This window comes from Ruditapes philippinarum, unplaced genomic scaffold, assembly GCF_026571515.1.
Source record: "Ruditapes philippinarum isolate M1 unplaced genomic scaffold, ASM2657151v2 ctg2596_1_1_1_1, whole genome shotgun sequence".
NCBI classification, from domain to species: domain Eukaryota; kingdom Metazoa; phylum Mollusca; class Bivalvia; order Venerida; family Veneridae; genus Ruditapes; species Ruditapes philippinarum.
This window is the reverse complement of record NW_026863536.1, coordinates 255,738-276,211: the sequence shown is the minus strand read 5'-3', so window position 1 is coordinate 276,211 and position 20,474 is coordinate 255,738. Positions and strand designations below refer to the sequence as shown.

General features: G+C 31.7%; 1 protein-coding gene across 1 annotated transcript in view; it reads right to left on the bottom strand.

Annotated features, from left to right (window-relative positions):
* Positions 1 to 20,474, bottom strand: part of LOC132722380 (protein hobbit-like) — a 46,401-nt gene that overhangs the window by 2,492 nt on the left and 23,435 nt on the right. Inside the window, 24 exon segments of the mRNA XM_060706877.1 lie at positions 3,631 to 3,758; positions 4,032 to 4,094; positions 4,698 to 4,827; positions 4,829 to 5,162; positions 5,507 to 5,541; positions 5,721 to 5,802; positions 6,022 to 6,119; positions 6,527 to 6,592; positions 7,799 to 7,888; positions 8,611 to 8,721; positions 9,315 to 9,485; positions 9,887 to 10,056; positions 11,433 to 11,511; positions 12,176 to 12,328; positions 12,768 to 12,947; positions 13,463 to 13,529; positions 14,246 to 14,304; positions 14,667 to 15,008; positions 15,601 to 15,712; positions 16,229 to 16,348; positions 16,648 to 16,744; positions 17,752 to 18,018; positions 18,662 to 18,760; positions 19,458 to 19,630. Of these exon segments, the coding sequence (XP_060562860.1) occupies positions 3,631 to 3,758; positions 4,032 to 4,094; positions 4,698 to 4,827; positions 4,829 to 5,162; positions 5,507 to 5,541; positions 5,721 to 5,802; positions 6,022 to 6,119; positions 6,527 to 6,592; positions 7,799 to 7,888; positions 8,611 to 8,721; positions 9,315 to 9,485; positions 9,887 to 10,056; positions 11,433 to 11,511; positions 12,176 to 12,328; positions 12,768 to 12,947; positions 13,463 to 13,529; positions 14,246 to 14,304; positions 14,667 to 15,008; positions 15,601 to 15,712; positions 16,229 to 16,348; positions 16,648 to 16,744; positions 17,752 to 18,018; positions 18,662 to 18,760; positions 19,458 to 19,630 (3,226 nt within the window).

Sequence of the window (20,474 nt, the reverse complement as noted above, 5' to 3'; positions counted from 1 at the left end):
CCAAATACTAGTTTTCTTTGATATACATGACCCTTCCTTCTGAGTAAAGAGCAACAATATTAGTCTATGTCACTAATAAATTACTATAATGCACATATATGTAAAGATTTTAGTTTGAGACATAAAGATATTGATACAATACTTGCTTCTGATGTTAAATGTATATGCTTTATGTATTCATATTAGGTACGTGGGTATGTGCACACTTTTTTTCCAAAATATTCAATTCACTGAATATAGCCAATACAACAAATGTAAAAATTTTAAACTTTATTTACTTAAAGAAAATCATTTTCTTGATCTTTTCTAATTTTTTAAATAGATCTATCATAAAATGTTTTAACCATCCCTCCAAATTTATCTATTTAATTATCATTTTCTTATAATACTTTTTTAGATAATGTTTTGAAAATAAGATGGGTAAACACATACACACAGTGAAAAGGGAGACAACATTATTTGGGTGTTGTTTTTACGAGAGTTACTTTCATGTGATTTTTGCCATCTCAAAATTTCAGATACTATGGTAGTTGGAACAAAATAGATTGACAGGTTGCCATATTGACTGGTTCTGTAATTTCAGACATCTCTAGTATGACATATCCAAGCAAGTCAGCAAAAAGTACATGTGCCTTTTCTCTAAGTTTTTCGTTTGACCTACAAGTGGATTAAAACTAGGCCTTATTCAGACACCATCCAATGTCAAGTATATTATAGAAATAACTAAATCTGAACAAAAGATTTTGCCGAGCAAATTCAAAAACAAGCACACTTACACTAATTCATGCCTGTAAGAAAGGCTGTTTCAAATGTATTGTTTAAAAGTCACAGACAAGCCAATTAAACATCAACATGGAGTAATAATTTTAGACAAACATTTCAGCTAGAAGAGTGAATAACAAAAAATAACCAGAAGCAATGTTTTATTGTTTGTTTGTTATTTTCATTGTATAATAATAAGAAAAATGGAAGGATAAATATTGTCATGCAAGCGTTCTAATGGGACACAAAACACGTCATATCCTTCACTACAACTAGCAAAAAACCATGCATGTTTGGAAGTTAACATGTATTTCCACTATGCCTAAACTAGTATAAGTAAAATTATCGATATGAACAAACCAAATAACACAGGTACTTAAAATCTCTGTAAATTTTTAATAATTGAAAGGACTTTCTTTCATCAACTTATTTTACCTGGTATCAAACTGTTTTATCTTTACATTTCATTATATGTGTCCATAAAACTTGTCAACAATAAAAAGCAATCATACTAGGTCAATCTGCCATATTTATAGGTGGCAATAACTGATATTGGCAGAAATGTGTCACCCATAGGAAGTATTATATCTTTTTTTTGTTTCCATTACTCTTTAGAATTTCCCAACATTTTTTTCAAATAATAAACAAAAGCGCATACAAAACTTGTTGTTAAACTGAAAGAAGCTGCTAAATGCACTCCTTGAGAGAGATTACATCAATCACTTGCAACACTGCTATTACATTACAGCAGGCAGCACAAGCCAGTGTGGGAGGGTAAAAACAGGGTTTACTTAATGACTGACAGGTGGGCTTGTTTACAAATGACTGATGCATTACCATATAAGTTTTAAAACATTGTCATTACATAAAAATACTTTAAGAGACATAACCTTTTTATTTCATTTTTTTTTCAAAGGAAATACCACATGCAAATAAGAGTACAAAAAAGAATAGTTTTTGTATAAAGTTGACAAAGAATGGACATCTATAACAAATCAATATATAAATATACATATATATAATTTAAGGGGTGGGGGGACGTCTCCAAACCTTCATTGTAGAGATATAGCAATGTTTTCCACTCCTTAAAGATACGGTAGAGTAACGTCGCAGGTACAAAGGCTTTCTCTGACAGGTGAGAAAGCAAATTAGGTTAGATTATAGATAAATCATTATTAAATATTTGAGCTGCGTCATGACAAAACCAACATAATGGGTTTGCGCCCAGCATGGATCCAGACCAGCCTGCGCATCCGCGCAGTCTGATCAGGATCCATACTGTTTGCTTACCAACCCTTTTACAAGTAGAGAAACTGATAGGGAACAGCATGGATCCTGATCAGACTGCGCAGAAGCGCAGGCTGGTCTGGATCCAGGCTGGTCACAAACGCACTATGTTGGTTTTGTCGTGACGCGGCTCAAATCATTATAAAATATTTGTCCATAAGCTGCACCTGTATATAATATGGGGTGCCGATTGTTTCATTTTTTTGCAAATACATGTTTTTAAGAAGCATTTTATTACTAACAATAGATGAGATAAAAGACATATTTTAGTGTACTGTATCACTAAATTCACGAATGCACAAAAACAATATAAAGAAACTGTAAAATAATATTAAGCCAAGACTTCAATCACGTATTGCTATATAAATGTAATACTGCTGCTAGAACAAACATGTACATTATCTCTGCAAATAGCTATTTCTAAGTCATGTAGAATTATTTGATGGATTGTATAATAAAAATGCAAATAAAATAGTAACACGCAGAATCAATGTAAATTAAAATGAGCCGCTTCATGACAAAACCAACATACGCGCAGTCTGATCAGGATCCATGCTGTTCGCTTACCAATCCTATTACAAGTAGCAAAACTGATAGCAAACGGCATGGATCCTGATCAGTCTGCGCGAATGCGCAGGCTGGTTTGGATCCATGCTGGTCGCAAACGCACTATGTTGGTTTTGTCGTGACGCGGCTCAAATAGCATTAGTAAACAAGCAAATCTAATCTAAGTGTAGCAACCTAAAAATGCAACAAAGTCAAAAAAATTCAAAAAGAAATATCCAAAACTCAACCAATGTGGGGTTTTTCAAGCTAATTATCTAGTACAAAAAGTTTACCCTTTATAGTTTATAGTGCACTACAGTTCAAAAATAGATCAACCCACCTTTTCACTTTTTGTAAAAATTTTAAACTTTTTTAACTTTTTTTGAAACCCCCCCTCCCCCCACATTTTAAGCGGGGGGAAAACCCTTGATATTTTTAATTTGGAGTAAGCCCACACAAAATGCAATTGCTGAATTCTACAAGCTTTTTGTTATGACATTATGACTAATTTGCGATAAAAGAAGTGCAATCTACAGGCGGAAAATGTGAAAACAAATTTTAAAAACATGTACAAATTATTAGCTACAGATTTCTCCTTAATTAAACAAAGCTTTCTTCTCATTTTAACTAGTGACCTAAATTTTGATGCTAAGACCATCAATATTTACTTATGTTTAAAATATCATTAAAGCAAACAATCATACACAGTTTAATGAAGATCCGGTTGGAAATGAGACCTCTAGAATGTCAACAACCATACATGTATATGGACATCAGATGAAATACAACCGACCAATCATAATAGGTTACTTGTCAACAAATTATGACAATCATAAAATGTGAGTATACTCACCCTTTATTTATAGTGATTGATCAGTCAGAAAAGGAACAGTTAAAAGACCTCTGATGGAGGTTCGATCAATTTATCTGGCTGATTACATTCACAAATTAAAATTTGCTCAAAAAGATTTAAAATAATAAAATCTTTTTCTGTGATGAAAACTATTATCTAATTATCTATTCATATTATCATACCTTCATTTTATCTATATCATCAGTGGCTGTGAAAGATGGGGATCTCTTCAGCTCCTTTTTCTGTGATGACCTTTTCTCTGACCTGGAGAATGTTTTTTGGGCTGCGCAAGCACCTTCCATTTCTTCCTCTGTAAAAAAAAACTATTCATATGCTAAAGGCATCAAACTATAAGGGATTTATATTGTCTGTGGCCTAAATATTTTAATGAAGGCAAAAACTATTTCTGGTATTGTTGTTATTTAAAAACATATTATATATCTGGCCTTCAAATTGTTAAATTCTTCAAAAAAAAATTCTTGAATAAATCAAAGAAGAAATCTATGAATTACTCAACTGGCCTTATTGTATCCCTATATCTATATAGCTATATATGGGAAGAAGAACTCAGTGAATTACTAACCTTGGTCTTCATTATCAATGTTTTTATCAGGGAAGAAGAACTCCATGACTTTCTTTAAAAACGCTGAATGTCATGTTGAATCTGCGTTTAGTGATGTGGGATAACCAAATTCACTTCAAAAATGGTTTCCTTTCACTTGCTATTACCGCCCACTGAAATTGATTAATAGGTTAAAATCATTTCAATTCTTACGCCAATTTTATACCACGAAAGAACTTGAAAATAAAAATCAATAATTAATAATATTATCTTGAATTTTTCTATCAAACACGACTATTTGTGGGTTTTTGAATATGCAAGGCAATGAGGTATCTAACAGAGACATTCTCACTTTCTATATTAACTTGAGATTAACATTTTTGTGAATGATGTGTTGAATTGAGTTATAGATAAATAAGTATTCATTCACATTTAATATTTATGATGTTCATCAAGTACTAAAATTGATAAACCTTGTATGAAGCACCTACATGTACATTTGTATACCGGTATACATGTATTAAGACATCAAAGGAATAAAAAAGTGTCAGATATATAGACGAAAGTTCTTGTATGAAAGTTGTACATACATAAATGCTTTTTTAATAGCTATTAACAGTTTATTACAGGAAATATACATTTTGTACTCAAATCATTAAATTCAAAGCTTCAAAACAATTTTAGAACATCTACCTGGAGGTCGTTCAGTACAAAGCACTCTCAAGGTCATTTGTCTGTTATTATCCCGCCCAGGTGGGTCACGAGGTGCAAGTACATCTTTATATATTGAATTTGGCAGTAAATTAGTGGCCTTGACCCCAGCCCAAATCCACTTTTGATGACTCCAGGTTATCGTTATTCCGATTCACTTTTGTGTAAACAAAATTTCGTAAAGCTATATCAGCAATTCCTACTTGTCCGTCTGGTTCGGTTAAACGCCACTGAGCAAATTTGAAGCAAACTTCGTTTCTCCTGATAACGTAGGCTTGTTGCGTCTGCTTTGTTTGTAACGTTGACTGAACTTGTAACTGACTTTCCTTGAAGCAACTGATACGTATTGACAATTCCTCGTTTAAAATGTTCATGCGTTCCTTGCATTGTCGTAACTTGGATTCTAGGGCTTCTCGATCTTCATCTAATTCTTCGATGTAACTTTATAGACAAATGAAAAGAAAGTTTATTTATGAAAAATATAATAAAGATATAATCATGGTAATCTACTAGCCTTAACAGCAAAATCTATTTCACACCAACACAGTAGAAGTCATATTGTGGGATTTCAAAGGTACATTTGGCAAGGGGAAATGGGTTTTGAAGTTCAACAACCCTTTAAGCACTTTTGACCACATTAGCCATGTCGAAAAAATATTTTTCTAAATCCTAATAACCCAACATGAATGAAACATATTTTAGCCTTTTCTATTTCAAAAAATTTTCCTTTGAGGCTTTAATGTACCTTTAAAATATTTGACATTGTTAAAAGTCTAAAATATAACTTTTCACATTTTTTATCCTTAATTATAAAAGCTGACTGAATTCAAGAGGTCCGAAACAGGTATTTAAAAAAAAAGGGTCATTAGGCAACTTTTTCAGCTGAAATTTTGGAAAAGGTTGGGGAAATAATTTTGGGGGAGAAGCAACCCGGAGAAGAAATTTTTGTTGACATTCCAAAAACGTTTTAGAAAACATTTACTGTTAACATTATTTTACCTTTCTTTTCCTTTCTTCTTCCCTTGCTTTTATAACATGAAATAATTCCCTCTCATAGAATCTAAACTTCTCTGTTTGTTTTCTGAAACCACATTAATAAATAAATCATCATACATATTCTATATGATAGCAGTTGTTACTTGATATAAATGTTTACCAATTGTGTTCATGAAAATTATATTAAGAAAGTCTGCTGCATCTAAAATGGACCATTTATTCACCATAGAAATGGTGCAGTGAATTCATACCATAATACTTCACTACTGATGTTTGATGCCTGACAAAATGTGTTCATATTTACCTCACATTTTCCTGTAGATTTAGAATAGGTGTTTTCTGATCTTCAACTCTTGATAACTGCAGCTGAAATCTCATACTCTGTAACTTTTCTGTAGCTTCCTGTGAAACATAGAATTTTATCACATAACATTTGTTTATTTTCAGTATCATACATGTATAGATATTTTCAAGCTATAACAACCATATACAAATGATTAACAATTGCTAATGATGGACAAATCACTTCTCAACAGGAATTGCATGGCTAAACCTGTTAATTGCAAAATATACCATTACCAATTAAAAGCTTCCTTTACACTTCTTGTACATGTATTTATAATGCATATGTCAATATGAATATTCTGAGTGAAAGTCAATGATATTATATTTTGGCATCATCTATATAACTTCCAATGGAATAAAAATGGTGTCAAAAAGAGATTTTACCATTTACATGTATTGCTGTTTTCTGGCTTTAAAAATATTGTATGATAAAAAGGATTTAACACAAAAACATATCCACTTACCCTTTTCTTCAACTCTACATGTAGTAAAAGATTGTTTACTATGTCTAAAATCATTGAATACTGTAACTGAAAGAGAGAGAATGTTCATTAAAATGATTTATTGGTCTGTTTGTTGTTGTTGTTTTTGTTTTTTTTTTCCATCAAATTCTGTTGTTTGAGATAGCAAGCTGAGTAAATTTAAACATATGAAATGTTTCCGACAATACCTACACTTAACACAATTCAAATTAAAAAAAAATTGAACTTAATGTAATTTAAAAATTCAATGTACTTAATTTACATTAAAAATTCAATGTACTTAATGTAATAAAAAATTCAACGTACTTAATGTAATTCAAAAATTCAATGTACTTAATGTAATTCAAAAATTCAATGTACTTAATGTAATTCAAAAATTCAATGAACTTAATGTAATTTAAAAATTCAATGAACGTACATTAAAAATTCAATGTACTTAATGTAATTCAAAAATTCAATGTACTTAATGTAATTCAAAAATTCAATGTACATTAAAAATTCAATGTACTTAATGAAATTCAATGAACTTCATGTAATTTAAAAATTCAATGAACTTAATGTACATTAAAAATTCAATGAACTTAATGTAATTCAAAAATTCAATGTACATTAAAAAATTCAATGTACTTAATGAAATTCAAAAATTCAATGAACTTAATGTAATTTAAAAATTCAATGAACTTAATGTACATTAAAAATTCAATGTACTTAATGTAATTTAAAAATTCAATGTACTTAATGTAATTCAAAATTACAATGAACATTAAAAAATTCAATATACTTAATGTAATTCAATGTACTTAATGTAATTCAAAAATTCAATGTACATTAAAAATTTAATGTACTTAATGTAATTTAAAAATTAAATGTATTTAATGTAATTTTAAAATTCAATGTACTTAATGAAATGTTACTGGCGAGCGTAAAATTGTTTCATTGAAAGAGTTCCATAAATCTAGTATTGAATCTACACAAATATAATATTCTTTTTATCACATATATAAAAAATTTAAGAACAGTTTACAATGAAAAAGTGTAATTTTTAATTGACGCGGCTATAATGTAATGCTAACATCAGCACGATTTAACACTACATTAATATATAATGCAAATGACGCTACTTCAAAGTGTTATTACACTAGAGTAATATTGGCGTTTTTTACTGGCTTTATTACACTCCGCCCCACGGTTTATGTGATAAATGACTTTATTACACTCTTGCACCATGGTAATATAAAATGTTATATAACTTACATGGTTAGTGACAACATTGAGATCATGATGTAACAGTGTAAATGTATCAACACCCTCGTCTCTCTGCATCATATCAGAATCATCAGACGGCTAGAAAAATTAGACAGAATAAACGGGTTAAAATAATCTACATAGATAATACTAGAAACATTATTGTAAATGTTCCAATAAAAAAGAGATAATATTCTTCAGCAAATAATAACTTTATTAGTCATAACTTATACAGTGGCTATTCATAAATATTGTTACGCCACTTGGAAAATTGCTTTGCAGGACTTGACATACAATGTATTTTTACTACTTCTAAAACATTTATTACTGTACCTCAATATATATGGACGAAATGGAAAGTAAATCAAACAGCTATTATCAATTTGTTCATATTTACAAATTTAAAAATTAATCAAAGCTAATTAAAACTTGTGCATACAGGTTAGTTGTTATTTACTCCTTGGTGTATCCCCTATTGACATATATGACAGATATTACTTCTGTAATTTAACCATATACTGTATTTTGACAATCAAAGTTTATATTATAAGTTATTAAGATTTTTGAAAGGTTATATGGCCCTATATTAATGGCTATTTGTGCAAGGGTTATATTGAAAACAACCATTTATATTTGGCCATATAACCTGTCAAGAATCTTTATATCAAATTTATAATACAGCAAACTTATACAACAAATTTGAGAAAATATTAAATTATTTCATAACTTGACAGCAGCTGGGTATATAGATTATATAAACGTTATGATTATCCAATGAAAAGCGACATTACAAATAAGCATCATTACAAAAATAAACTTACAGGAGGAGGAACTTCTTGTAATAAAGATGGATCAGCCTCACCATAGTTCACATAGAAAAACTGACATTTACATCTTGATATGATTCTCTGCATCTGAACTGTCTGGTTTTTCTGTAAATACAAGGTACCATTTTATACAGTTAAGTTCTACTGATTAGGTTACATATAATGGTGGCTGAAAACATAAATGGTGGCTGGCCATATAAACTGGTGGATGGCTGACTAATTAAAAAGTTGGCTGGCCACATAAAAAGGTGGCCTCTATTGTGAGATGGTCTTTATTAATGACTATTTTTGCACATAATTCAGTTTTCAGTTCTACAAAATTTATATAATTCGCATTATTTTGAAATATTCCAGTGGTCCTATCAACTGAACTTCATAGGGAATTCATAAAAGTAGCCTCACTTAGAATGTTGTTTTTGCCTTTAATGGTTTGACAGGGATAATCTTATGTGTCATACAAACCCAAGTTTTTCCCTTCCATACAACTACATGACATTCAATATATTGATACAGGTATTAAAATTACCTGTAACAGTATATGTGTACATTTATTTTTAACATCTATTACAGAATGTAACTTTGAAAAATTAAAACTGATTAAAAATAAATTTGAATAAAGGCATAAAATATAGCCTATCAATGCTGCCAAGAAGAAAACTATTATATTAATATTTCAATTGAATCAGAGTTTTATTTACATCGTTTCCACTGTAACTGATGTTGACAATTCCGCCCACACTGTGTCCGCTACCTGCCATTTCCTGCAGACTGGACAGATCAGGTTCTGCCCGGTCCTCGACATGAGTTTTTGATAACCAGGGTATATTTTCATCACTGAATTCATGACCTGGATCAACTGTTGCATAATACTAAAATTATACAAAATAACGTTTTTATACATTTCATAAAAATTAAAAATACATGTTTATACATTAACACAATTCATATCACAAGCAAGTTAAATCTAGCAATAGTCTATTCAAAGTCTAAGGTCAAGGTTTCAAAATAGCCTTTAATTATTGTGGGTTCAAACCCTTATATGGATATGTTATCTTCAAATTGACAGGATCATGGTATCTAGCTAACCTACAGACGGTTGTAAGTTCTCACCATTTAGAAAAACTATTCCATCAGAGGCACATTCAGTCATTTTCTTACAGAAAAGCTAGACAATTTCTGATCAATGCTAATAGTTGTGTAAATTTGAAACAAATCTTCTCAGACTATTCAAGTCATTGACAAAAACTATTTTTTTATTATTTTTGTTTACCTGCATACAATCTAAAGACCCGACCCAGGTATCCTTGCTTCGGAGCTGATTGTCCCGCACCCAGATAGGTGCATGATCGCAGGAGAGAATTTTTGCTTTGGCTGCAGCCACGATAACAAACCCTTGTGTCTCACAACCTTGTACTATAAGCTGACTGTTGTGAAGCTCAACTGAAAAACAAATACAGTAGAACTTCGGTAAGTCGAAGTTGATGGGACTTGCGTAAAAACTTCGACACATCGGGACTTCGACTCATGAATCGCTCTCAATTCCATGACAAAATTTCGACCCGTGACTAGTCTATAACGAAACCTATTTCATGTTTTTTCCATCATTAATCTGATATTCACATTTTACAATGATAAATATAGCATGTTAAATAACGTTTTTCACGGCTAATTATTTGGACTACCCGTTGACGTATACAATAGAGTTACAAAAGGCGTAACAATACGAAAGGGCGATAACATAACCAACTTATAGTATATATTTCGCGTGTTATTCTCACGCGACACCGGGTCAAGGATGTAATCAAATGAAAGTAGTTCTTACTGTTTACTTTCAAATACCACTACGGCAATTAAAATAGTAACGATTAAAGCATTTTATCACACATTTTATCGCAAACAAAGGCTGTTTGAACACACGGCTGTGTAATTAACACCTGTCACACAAGTTGATTGGAAATCGTCTTCGCAGCCAGATAAGGTGTGAAAAATGTCTCGAGATCGACGGTGTCAAAATAATCGAACAACTTCGACTTATTTGTGGTAAATTGCACTAGATTTACTTAACACGGACCACGAAAAAACCTCGACACATCGAAAAATTCGACACATAAAATCTCGACTCATAAATAGGTTTTTATAAGGAATATATAGGGGGAAAAGTCAGGACTTTAATTTTTCTTCGACACATCGAGAAAATCGACTTATCGAAGTTCGACTCATAGAAGTTCTACTGTATATTTTACATGAATTTGTTCCAAGGCATGTGTTTTGTCTATTCTTTTGGCTGTAAAATAATCATTATAGTAAACTGTCAGTGCACCTTACAATAAAATCAAGAGCTGTCTATGACATGCTTGACTATTCTCAGTGCTTGATAGTTAAAGAAGAGCCTTGATAATGTAGAAGTGCTTGATATTTAAACAAGAGTCTGGATAATGCAGAAATTTCTAAGTTCAACATGGGCCATAGTTCACTCAAAATAATGTTAGAGTTATGGGCTTATATATAATGGACCTCAAATTGTGCTCTTTAATAAGTGTGTGAAGTTTCAACCAATTCTGAAAAGAAACATAGAGAGCTGTGAAGACAAAGCAAGGAGTGAAAATTGCAGACAATCTATATAATAAAATTTATCTATCAACTGTATTTGTAAAAGCAAAATACATTTATCTAAGTCAACAGAATAAAGCAATATTCTGTCTTCATCGGTAAATGTGATTGAATCAACAAATGAGAAAATGAATGCAACACTGATATGAAATAGCAGGAATTAAATTCTATTTGAGCTAAAATTTCTAAATAGAAAATATGCTTACTCAGCCATTTTTTCTGTATGACATCATCAGTTTGACAGGCAGCCACGCCCTGTAGCTGGTCCATGTTTGTACTGGATGGCTGAAATAAAAACCAAATAACAATTTGACTCTAAATTATATATTTATATTTTCTACATCATCAAACATATACTGCATATTGATAAAAACGCTTCTTAAAATTAATATTTCATTCTGAGCTCAGAAAAGGTTATTTATAATATCATAATTAATCTACTGAATGAAGAACATCCATAAATAGTATGAGGAATTTTAAGTGTCAAAATTAAATAATTGAGAGGCAATGCAGTGTTTTGTCATACTGTATTGTTTGAGAGGCAATGCAGTGTTTTGTCATACTGCATTGTATGTTTTCTGTGTCTTGGCTGATTATAACACAATTTTTTGGTCATATCTTGGTGATCAATCCACCTGATCAACTTTCCTGGATAACTAACCAGTAATTGCCAATTCCTCTGCAAGTGACTGACAACTAATCCCAAATGATTTTTGGATCAGCAGTGAGATAGACTCAATATCCGGGACAGATTGTCACAGAAAAATTATGCCAGAGGATTTAACCAGCATTCACTGAATTGCTTATCTGATGCTCTCCCTATTGAGCTAGTGGGTGGACTCTACATAAACAGTATATTAAAAGTAAACCAGCGGAACCATGAGTGGTGAGTGGAGATGTGTATTTATATGCTTGTATGCAATGAAAAAATTAACTTTTAAGCACTTACCTCTTCAGTAAAGGCAACAGATTTACTGTCAGACTCGGCTACTAGTTTCAGGAGCATGGAGTGGGCGTGGCTGGTCTGCATCTTGGTTGAGGGACTGGGTGTGGCTACCTCTTGAGCATCTATTGATAAGTTTGAGCCTTTTATATTGGATTTCTGTTAATAGATATAACATAAATGTTAGAAATCTTTCTAATCTTTCTAAAACTTTGTTTTACAATTATAATGTTCCTTCCTCTAAACAATAAGATCAAACTAGGCTTCAATGCAAAATATGTTATTAATAGAAGACAAGAAGAAATTCCAATAGTTAAACTCAGCAAGATTGTATATTTCCATTATTGACATACAGTTATACATGTAAACCCCAGCATTTAGGTGAACAATTACACTGAGACATGAGTGATCAAGCCTGTCAATCTCACTTTCTGTTTTTTGTTGTTGTTTTTTTTCATAATACAAAATATCAAATCAAAATATACAATATTATGACCAATCTTATGACATGAATCGGAATAAAAAAATATTTTATAATTAAAAATATATACCAAGCCCACTCTAATCTGCTCACTGTATTGTCTGAAAAATAACTTACACTGCTTGAGGCATTTCCACTCCCCTCCACTTTAAACCCTTTCAGGGCCTCTGAGGACAAGTTACGCTTCAGTGACTGCGCCTTCATGTAACTGTCATACAGACCAATCAGAACTGTTCTATTCTGATTGTTCCAAGATCCCCTTAAATCATATACCTGTAAGTTGTGGATAGGAGTTTTCTGAAATAATTAAAATACAAAATTGTTTCAAACTTCCTTTCGGGCATTTATGTTGCTCATAAATGCGTAAAATAAAAATAATTTTCAGACTGCAAATTTAATTTCAGTATTCCAAATTCAAATCTAACTGAAAAAGTTAAAAAATATCTCCCCTTCAAATTTAAAATGTCACCCTGTAATTAAAAGTCAGCAGAATTTATAGAGAACATCTATGGGAGGTATACAGTTACATATTTTTTGGTTTAACCCAATCTCATGGCATACATTTTGTAGGGGATTTTTTTTTTTTAATTTCAAACTATTCCCTTTGGAGTTATAAATCCATTAACAACTATTTTTCTCATTATCAGAACATTCACATCATTTCTATAACTATTCCTGAGAGACAGTAATCTAAACTTCGGACCTTCTGTAAAATAGCTGAAAAGGCACTTCCTTCAAAAATTCAATTTCTCTTAAAATATTCAAACTCAGAGTAACAAATAAGGGTGGGTCAAAGTTTTATTAATACTTACACTTTCAGATTTATCTTCCTCCATTATCCCATCTGACTTCTTTGTAGCAGATCTTTGATATGATACTCTGTTTAAAGTAACAAAGTGATTACCACTTCTTTACATTGTTTTATAACTTTATAACTTTAAAGATATATTGTTACGTAAATATCAACTTTAAAGATATATTGTTACGTAAATATCAACTTTAAAGATATATTGTTACGTAAATATCAACTTTAAAGATATATTGTTACGTAAATATCAACTTTAAAGATATATTGTTACGTAAATATCAACTTTAAAGATATATTGTTAAATAAATATCAACTTTAAAGATATATTGTTAAATAAATATCAACTTTAAAGATATATTGTTTAATAAATATTAACTTTTAAGATACATGTTTAACTCTAAAGTAATGAAATAAGTTTTGCTCTCTTTTTCTTCAAGTAAGTGATCTTTCACAAAATAGAGAATATTATCATGCCCTATGACGTCAGATTTGATGTTAATAAGGCAAATGTTGTAAAGTGAACTACTTTTCTGCTAAATGTCAAAAATGAAAATTTTGGAAAATTTTATTGCTGTGTAGTACAGTAATGTATGGACGATCGTTCAAATGCTATGTAATTAATCAATCACACCTACTGTAAGTAATGATTATATATGTACATGTGTAACTGGGCATCAACTTTTACCATGCATCATTCTACAACAATGCACTCAAAACTAATACTTAAAAGGTACAACATTACAGTAAAAATAAGCAAAATCATGAGCTATAAGATACGCTTACTTACTTTGAGAGACTGAGAAAAAAGCTCGTCAACACAGGTCTTCCTGTAGTTGAAACATCCAACTAGAAAATTATATAAAAGTATTAATACTATGAATCATACAATGATGTACATCTATTTACATTTAAAAGCTGCTGTAACTACTACTGTATTTGCATCATAAATTACACCGACCTTTTAAATGATATATGACACTATTTTTGCTTTACTGGTGGAGAAAGATCAACACATCTCTACAAATACATACATGTGAACTTTTTTTCTATGATCAAGTGGGAGATTTTTCTTCAAAATGGGAGATTTTAGAATTTGCAATAAACAAAGAAGAAAGTTCTGACATCAAAAAAAGGGAGATTTTTTTAATTTGTGAAAATACTCCTGCAGAAAGTGGGAGTCTCTTATAAATACTTTAAAAACAATTCACCTCATCTTCGTGCCGCACTTGTGAGCTACACAGCCATATTTTTGTACCAGTCAAAATACAATTCAGGTATATAACACTCCAGTCAGCATCCGGTCTGTGAATCAGTCCATCATTTATTGGTCGTAGAGTTAACTCATTTTTTAACTCTAACATGAAAGAGTTTCCTTCCAAAGTTGTTCCATGTTGCATGGAGAATGACATCCAGTATGAGATATCAAACTGGTTAAAGTTCACAGACAGTTGAGCATATTTGTAATGGCGACTGAGCTGTGGTTTTCTTATTTTCAAATTCTGAAACACTTGCCCTCGTCTGATTGGTCGAGTTACATTTCCGAGGCACATCTACAGACATATAGGAAATATATGGTTACTTCTTAGACATGAATGTCATCCAAGTCCTTTGAGGCAGTCTTATAATATGCTATGCAAGGTTATTATGTTCAACTGACTTTAAAGTCATGAAAATGTAAAATGGCGACTATCTCTATTCTGCTGCAGGGGCACAATTAGGTTTGCAGCTGTGCATTGTTTTCAGACATGAGTGAGCTACTGCAGTTGAACCATCAACCGTCTGAACCATCAACCGTTTGACAGCTAGCCTGATAGCTTCTTAACATAGGGAAATTCAAATTCAGGTCAACAAAATTGCCACAGAGACCTCTAAGCTTAATACTGGATAATGTGGGTAAGAAGTGCAGTCCGTATTATAAGACAGTACTATTGCATTGATTTACTGGAAAATTAAGAGTGATACAAAATATTCTCAAATCTAGAATAAGACATTAATGCCAATATGTTATTGACAATACACTACATGCATTTGAACATCTATTTTCCATTAAACCACTCACTCAATGACATCCTAAATAGAAAGGAAGGCAATAGACTTTAAACTGTTATGTTAGAGAAAAACAATCAAACAAGAGAAACTTACCTTTATCTTATCAAGGAACTTTAAAGTACTTGCATAAAACTCAAACTCTGGATGATTAGAAGATTTTGATTTCTGTGTCTCCAATGTGATACTCAAGCTAAAATTCTGAGATCTGTGAAAAGAAATTCATGTAGTAAAAACAAATGAGCTGCATCATGACAAAACCAACTTAATGCGTTTGCAACCAGCATGGATCCAGACCAGCCTGCGCATCCACACAGTCTGATCAGGATCCATGCTGTTTGCTTGCAAACCCTATTACAAGCAGAGAAACTGATAGTGAACAGCATGGATCCTGATCAGACTGCGCAGATGCGCAGGCTGGTCTGGATCCATGCTGGTAGCAAACCCATTATGCTGGTTTTGTCATGACGCGGCTCAAATGCTGTAAATATGAAATGTTGCAAATACATGTACATTAGTGGTAATAATACTGTTTACATCTAGTTCTGCTCAACAGCTGTTAATGATAATAATCAAAGTGTAAAACTCAAAAAGCTTTTGTTATGAGTGATTGCTATTCTTCCTAATTTGGTTTGATTTTAAAATTATCGAGAGGTGTAAATAATACATGGCAAAATTTAATAAGATTTGCAAAATATAGTGCATCAATTTCCCTTTCACATACCTAAATGCCCTGAATGAGTCATGTTCCTCCAAGGAATAGTCTGGTACTTTATCTGGAGCACATGGCATCACCTGATGATGGTCATTGGGATCACCTAGACATAACCAGTCTATTTTTGCACTGAAATGATTAAAAAAATCAATATTATAACCTAGACAGAACCAGTCTATTTTATTATTATGACATGACATAAGAAAATTCCAGAATCATAATTCAGATGTAACCAGTTGTATAAAGAATATAGATCATAAAGAACGTTACATACTGTATGAGGAATGTATCATATTCTGAAAAAAGAACATAAACTATAAAGAACATAAATTATCAAGTACATATATTATGAAAAGCATCTAATATCATGACTATTTACTATAAATAATATTTGTATAAAGAACATAATCATAGTACAAACAACTTACTTAAACTGAAGATTTGGCAGTTTCAGTATTCTAGCATCATCATATTTAGAAGCTGTCCTCACATATATATCTAGGTCACCTTTTAGTAGAAAGTTCACTGAAATAATGAGATAACATTAACAAATTTGCCACCTTTTTCAAACTGATTAATTACTTTATTGGATCTAGAGTCACACCAATAGTTGAACACTGTAAATGTCAAAAAGTGACTTTCTGTAAACTGCTGATGTTCTGTAATCATGCTGGATAGGCAAATTTTCCAGTACAATAATCATATTTAGACATTTAGCTAATATTAACAATAGTGGCTATGAATGGCTGATATCAACCAAGTAAACCAGACCAAAAAATCAAGACTATATCAGCATTTTGTAATAAAATCATGCTGAAAGTAAATTCTTAAAAGGTGCTAGAGTTTACATTAAATTGTATAGGTCTCATTCTTTGAAAAGGTTAAATGTTAAGACTTCAAAAATATTAACAGTTAATGCTGCAAAAAGCATATAACCATTAAACTGCTAGAACCAAATGTGACTACCGGCAGCCTTTACCACTAGCATAGAGCCAGAACAGCACATCAATGAAGTCTGACCACGCTCTAAACTGAGCGCAACTCAATTTTTGTTTATTGATTTTGAAATCCCTTAAATCTTAGATGGACTGTTCCAAATTCAAAGCATGGGAAAATCCATTGCATTATTTCAGTAGGTAAAGGGTTAATGAAGAAACTGTATTTCTGCATCTCACAGCCTTTAAACAGTACAATTCAGAGAACTTATAACCAATTTCTGTAACATTTCTAAAGAGAGTTCTCTCTTTGTTGAATCATGAGGATTCAGCGTAACAGAAGTCTTCAAAATTGGTTTAATCATTTAAATGCTAAGTAGCAATAACCATTTTCCAGTGCTCAAGAGCTAAGACAGCTTGTCTTTACTGACATGAAAATATATGCCTGGAGTTGGAATATAAAGATTATATGCAGTCCCAATGTGACGACTCGAACACAGAGTGTGAAATTCAGGAATTTGATCTGTATGTGTTTGTATGCATTAGTCTAATGAAAATGACCATATTTTCATGGTGAAAATAAAGACCATTACTTACTATTGGTCCAGTCTAAAATTAGGTCAGTCCAGGTCCAGTCCATTATTTCTGTAGCATTGTACGGATCCAGTGAAGCATGATATAACCAGCTCATTCTCACCACAGTCATAGTCAGTCGACCGTGAAACAGCAGACGTGCCTTGTCCCACCATGGTAAAGGTCGACTGGGGTCAATTGATGGTTTGTTGATGAGGTCAAGGGCAAGGTTGAACTGAGCTACTACAGGTTCCCAGCATGCACCATGTGCCATTTCAAAGGAATCCACATCTGCAACAAATAGACAATGATAAGGAAAAAAAACAATTTCAAATGAATTTTTCTGCAACAATCAAAACAAACATACAATAATAAGTCTCCACAAAACAACATTAACTGCTGCAATAAAATGTATTTTACATTTTTTTTTCACATAGTGCATAACAGTAACAGAAATTAGGTTTTATGTCATTTTATTTCCCTCTGACTTGGTCAGAATTTAGCTTCATTAAGATTACCTTGCTGGTATTCTCACCTATTTCAGACGCAAACCAGAATGCACATGAAATGAATTTGTATTAACTCTTAGCCTGCTAATGGCAAATAAATCCATTTAGCCATCTGAACTGCTTGTTATTCAGTCAGAACTTATTTTAAGATTTTCCCTAAAAATGTTGAATAGTTTTGTCCAGATAAAAAGATGGACAAGTCCATTTAAGATGTTAAGTGTGGTAAAGGTTAAGAAAACAAGTGTCAATGAAAACCTCTATTTCCATGCCCCCAAAAATTGACAGACTTACATGTATAAACTGCAAAAATTGTCACACAATTCATTTAACAAAGAGCTTTTTCAGAGCAAAAAAAAATATTTTTCTTAATAACAATTTAAGCAAAAAATATTAGAATTGATGTATTTTCTGAAGTTTCAACGTACCAGCGCTAAAGTCATGGAAGAACTTGAGTGCCGGGAGATTTCTCTGTACTGTTTGATCACCCCAAGGCTGTGCTACTTCTACTGTACATGAACGTTTAGCTGCAATTATTAAAGGCAATAAGTAACAGGTAAATATTTACCTATACAGACTTCATAAACATCAGTATTTGATTAAGTTATTCATTAATAAATAATACAGTAAAATCTCTACATAGTTGTTTGGTAATAACCTCTCTGCAAGAGTGACAATTTTTCCAAAAGTTTGACTTCACAATAACTTTAGCCCCTCTTAAGAGTAATATGTCTCAAGAGCAACTAAAATCAGTGTCTCCAAATGGGAGTTGCTCTAAAATGGTTGTACTAAACACATAGATAAACATTCAAGATTGCAGAGCAATATCTCAAAGCAGTATTGAATATGTAGGTTGAACAAAATTTGGTCCAGATATTCGTGCAGACACTCCACTGCCTACATACAAACAAGTATGATAACTCTCACCATTCTTCAAATATCACTTAAAGTCACTACTGCACACTTTCATCATTCTTCGTGCAAAATTAATAGTAACTTAAGTTTTGACTACTACCTGTCTGTCAACAAAGCTAAAAATTTTAATAATCAGAAACTGGAAATCATTGAAGAAATTGTTCAATATTTTAAACAATATTTCAACCAATATTTATGCTGGATAAGAAATCAAAAAATAGTTATCATAACTACTTTACTATAGATTGTTCTTAAGCTAACACTGAATGATATTTAGTCTATAATCATATTCACATCATTAATTTATACCTCTTTTAGCCCCTTCTATCTCTGCGCCAATCAATCGCCCCCACAATGCCATATCTGCTACATCAAGGGCTAGCTGAGGAAAGTCTCGGAACTTTATAGTCCATGATTTAACATTTACATTTATATACCTGCACCATAGTGTGGAGTACTCCACTGGTTCTTCTGGATATGGACTGAAAAAGAAAACATTAATGACTTTCTAGCAGCATATTAGGGAAAAAAAATAGAGAAAATACAACTTGAGAGAAGCTGGAGTTCAAAGCAAAAAACAAAGACGTCTGACAATAGGTCTAACCATAATAAGTGAAAAAAAAATCCATCTCATCAATACATTACAATGAATTAAATTTCATCATTCATAAATGATACTTGCCACATAAGACAACCTTATTTAATCATATATTCCTAGCAATATAACCATTGCTTATAATTTAACACCATGCAAAACAATCTAATTATTACATATACTGTAACATCATGTTAAACAGTCTAACTTATCAGATACATATCTTTTTTTTTAATTCTAAGTAATATCAACACTATTTAAGTAATGTGGAGACTTTTCATCTTTACTGGTTCCCAAAGACCTCCAGTGCCCCTTTGTGTATTATTTCTAGCATGAGCAGGCTCCTGAGTAGAATCACTGAAATTCTACCAGCTAGCTGGATAGCTATCAGCTACAAATGATCATCATTGTACTAGCAAACATTTACTCAATGTTGAACAAATGTGTAAATTTCTATTAGATACAGAGAATATTTGTTAGTTTCAATGTAAATCTCAATACATGTATATTTCACCATGCAAACATCATATGAGATCTATTGATTCCTTCTTACCTAATACAATGTAATTTTAATACACAGTAACTTAATTAACTTTAGTACTTGTTTTTGTCTGGCTTATGCGGTGATTTCAAAATTTTCAACACATTTTGTTTTTCTGGTTTATAGGGATTTCAAATTTTCAACACATAATTGGTTATATCTCTGCTGTAAGTCCACCGCACTTACTTTC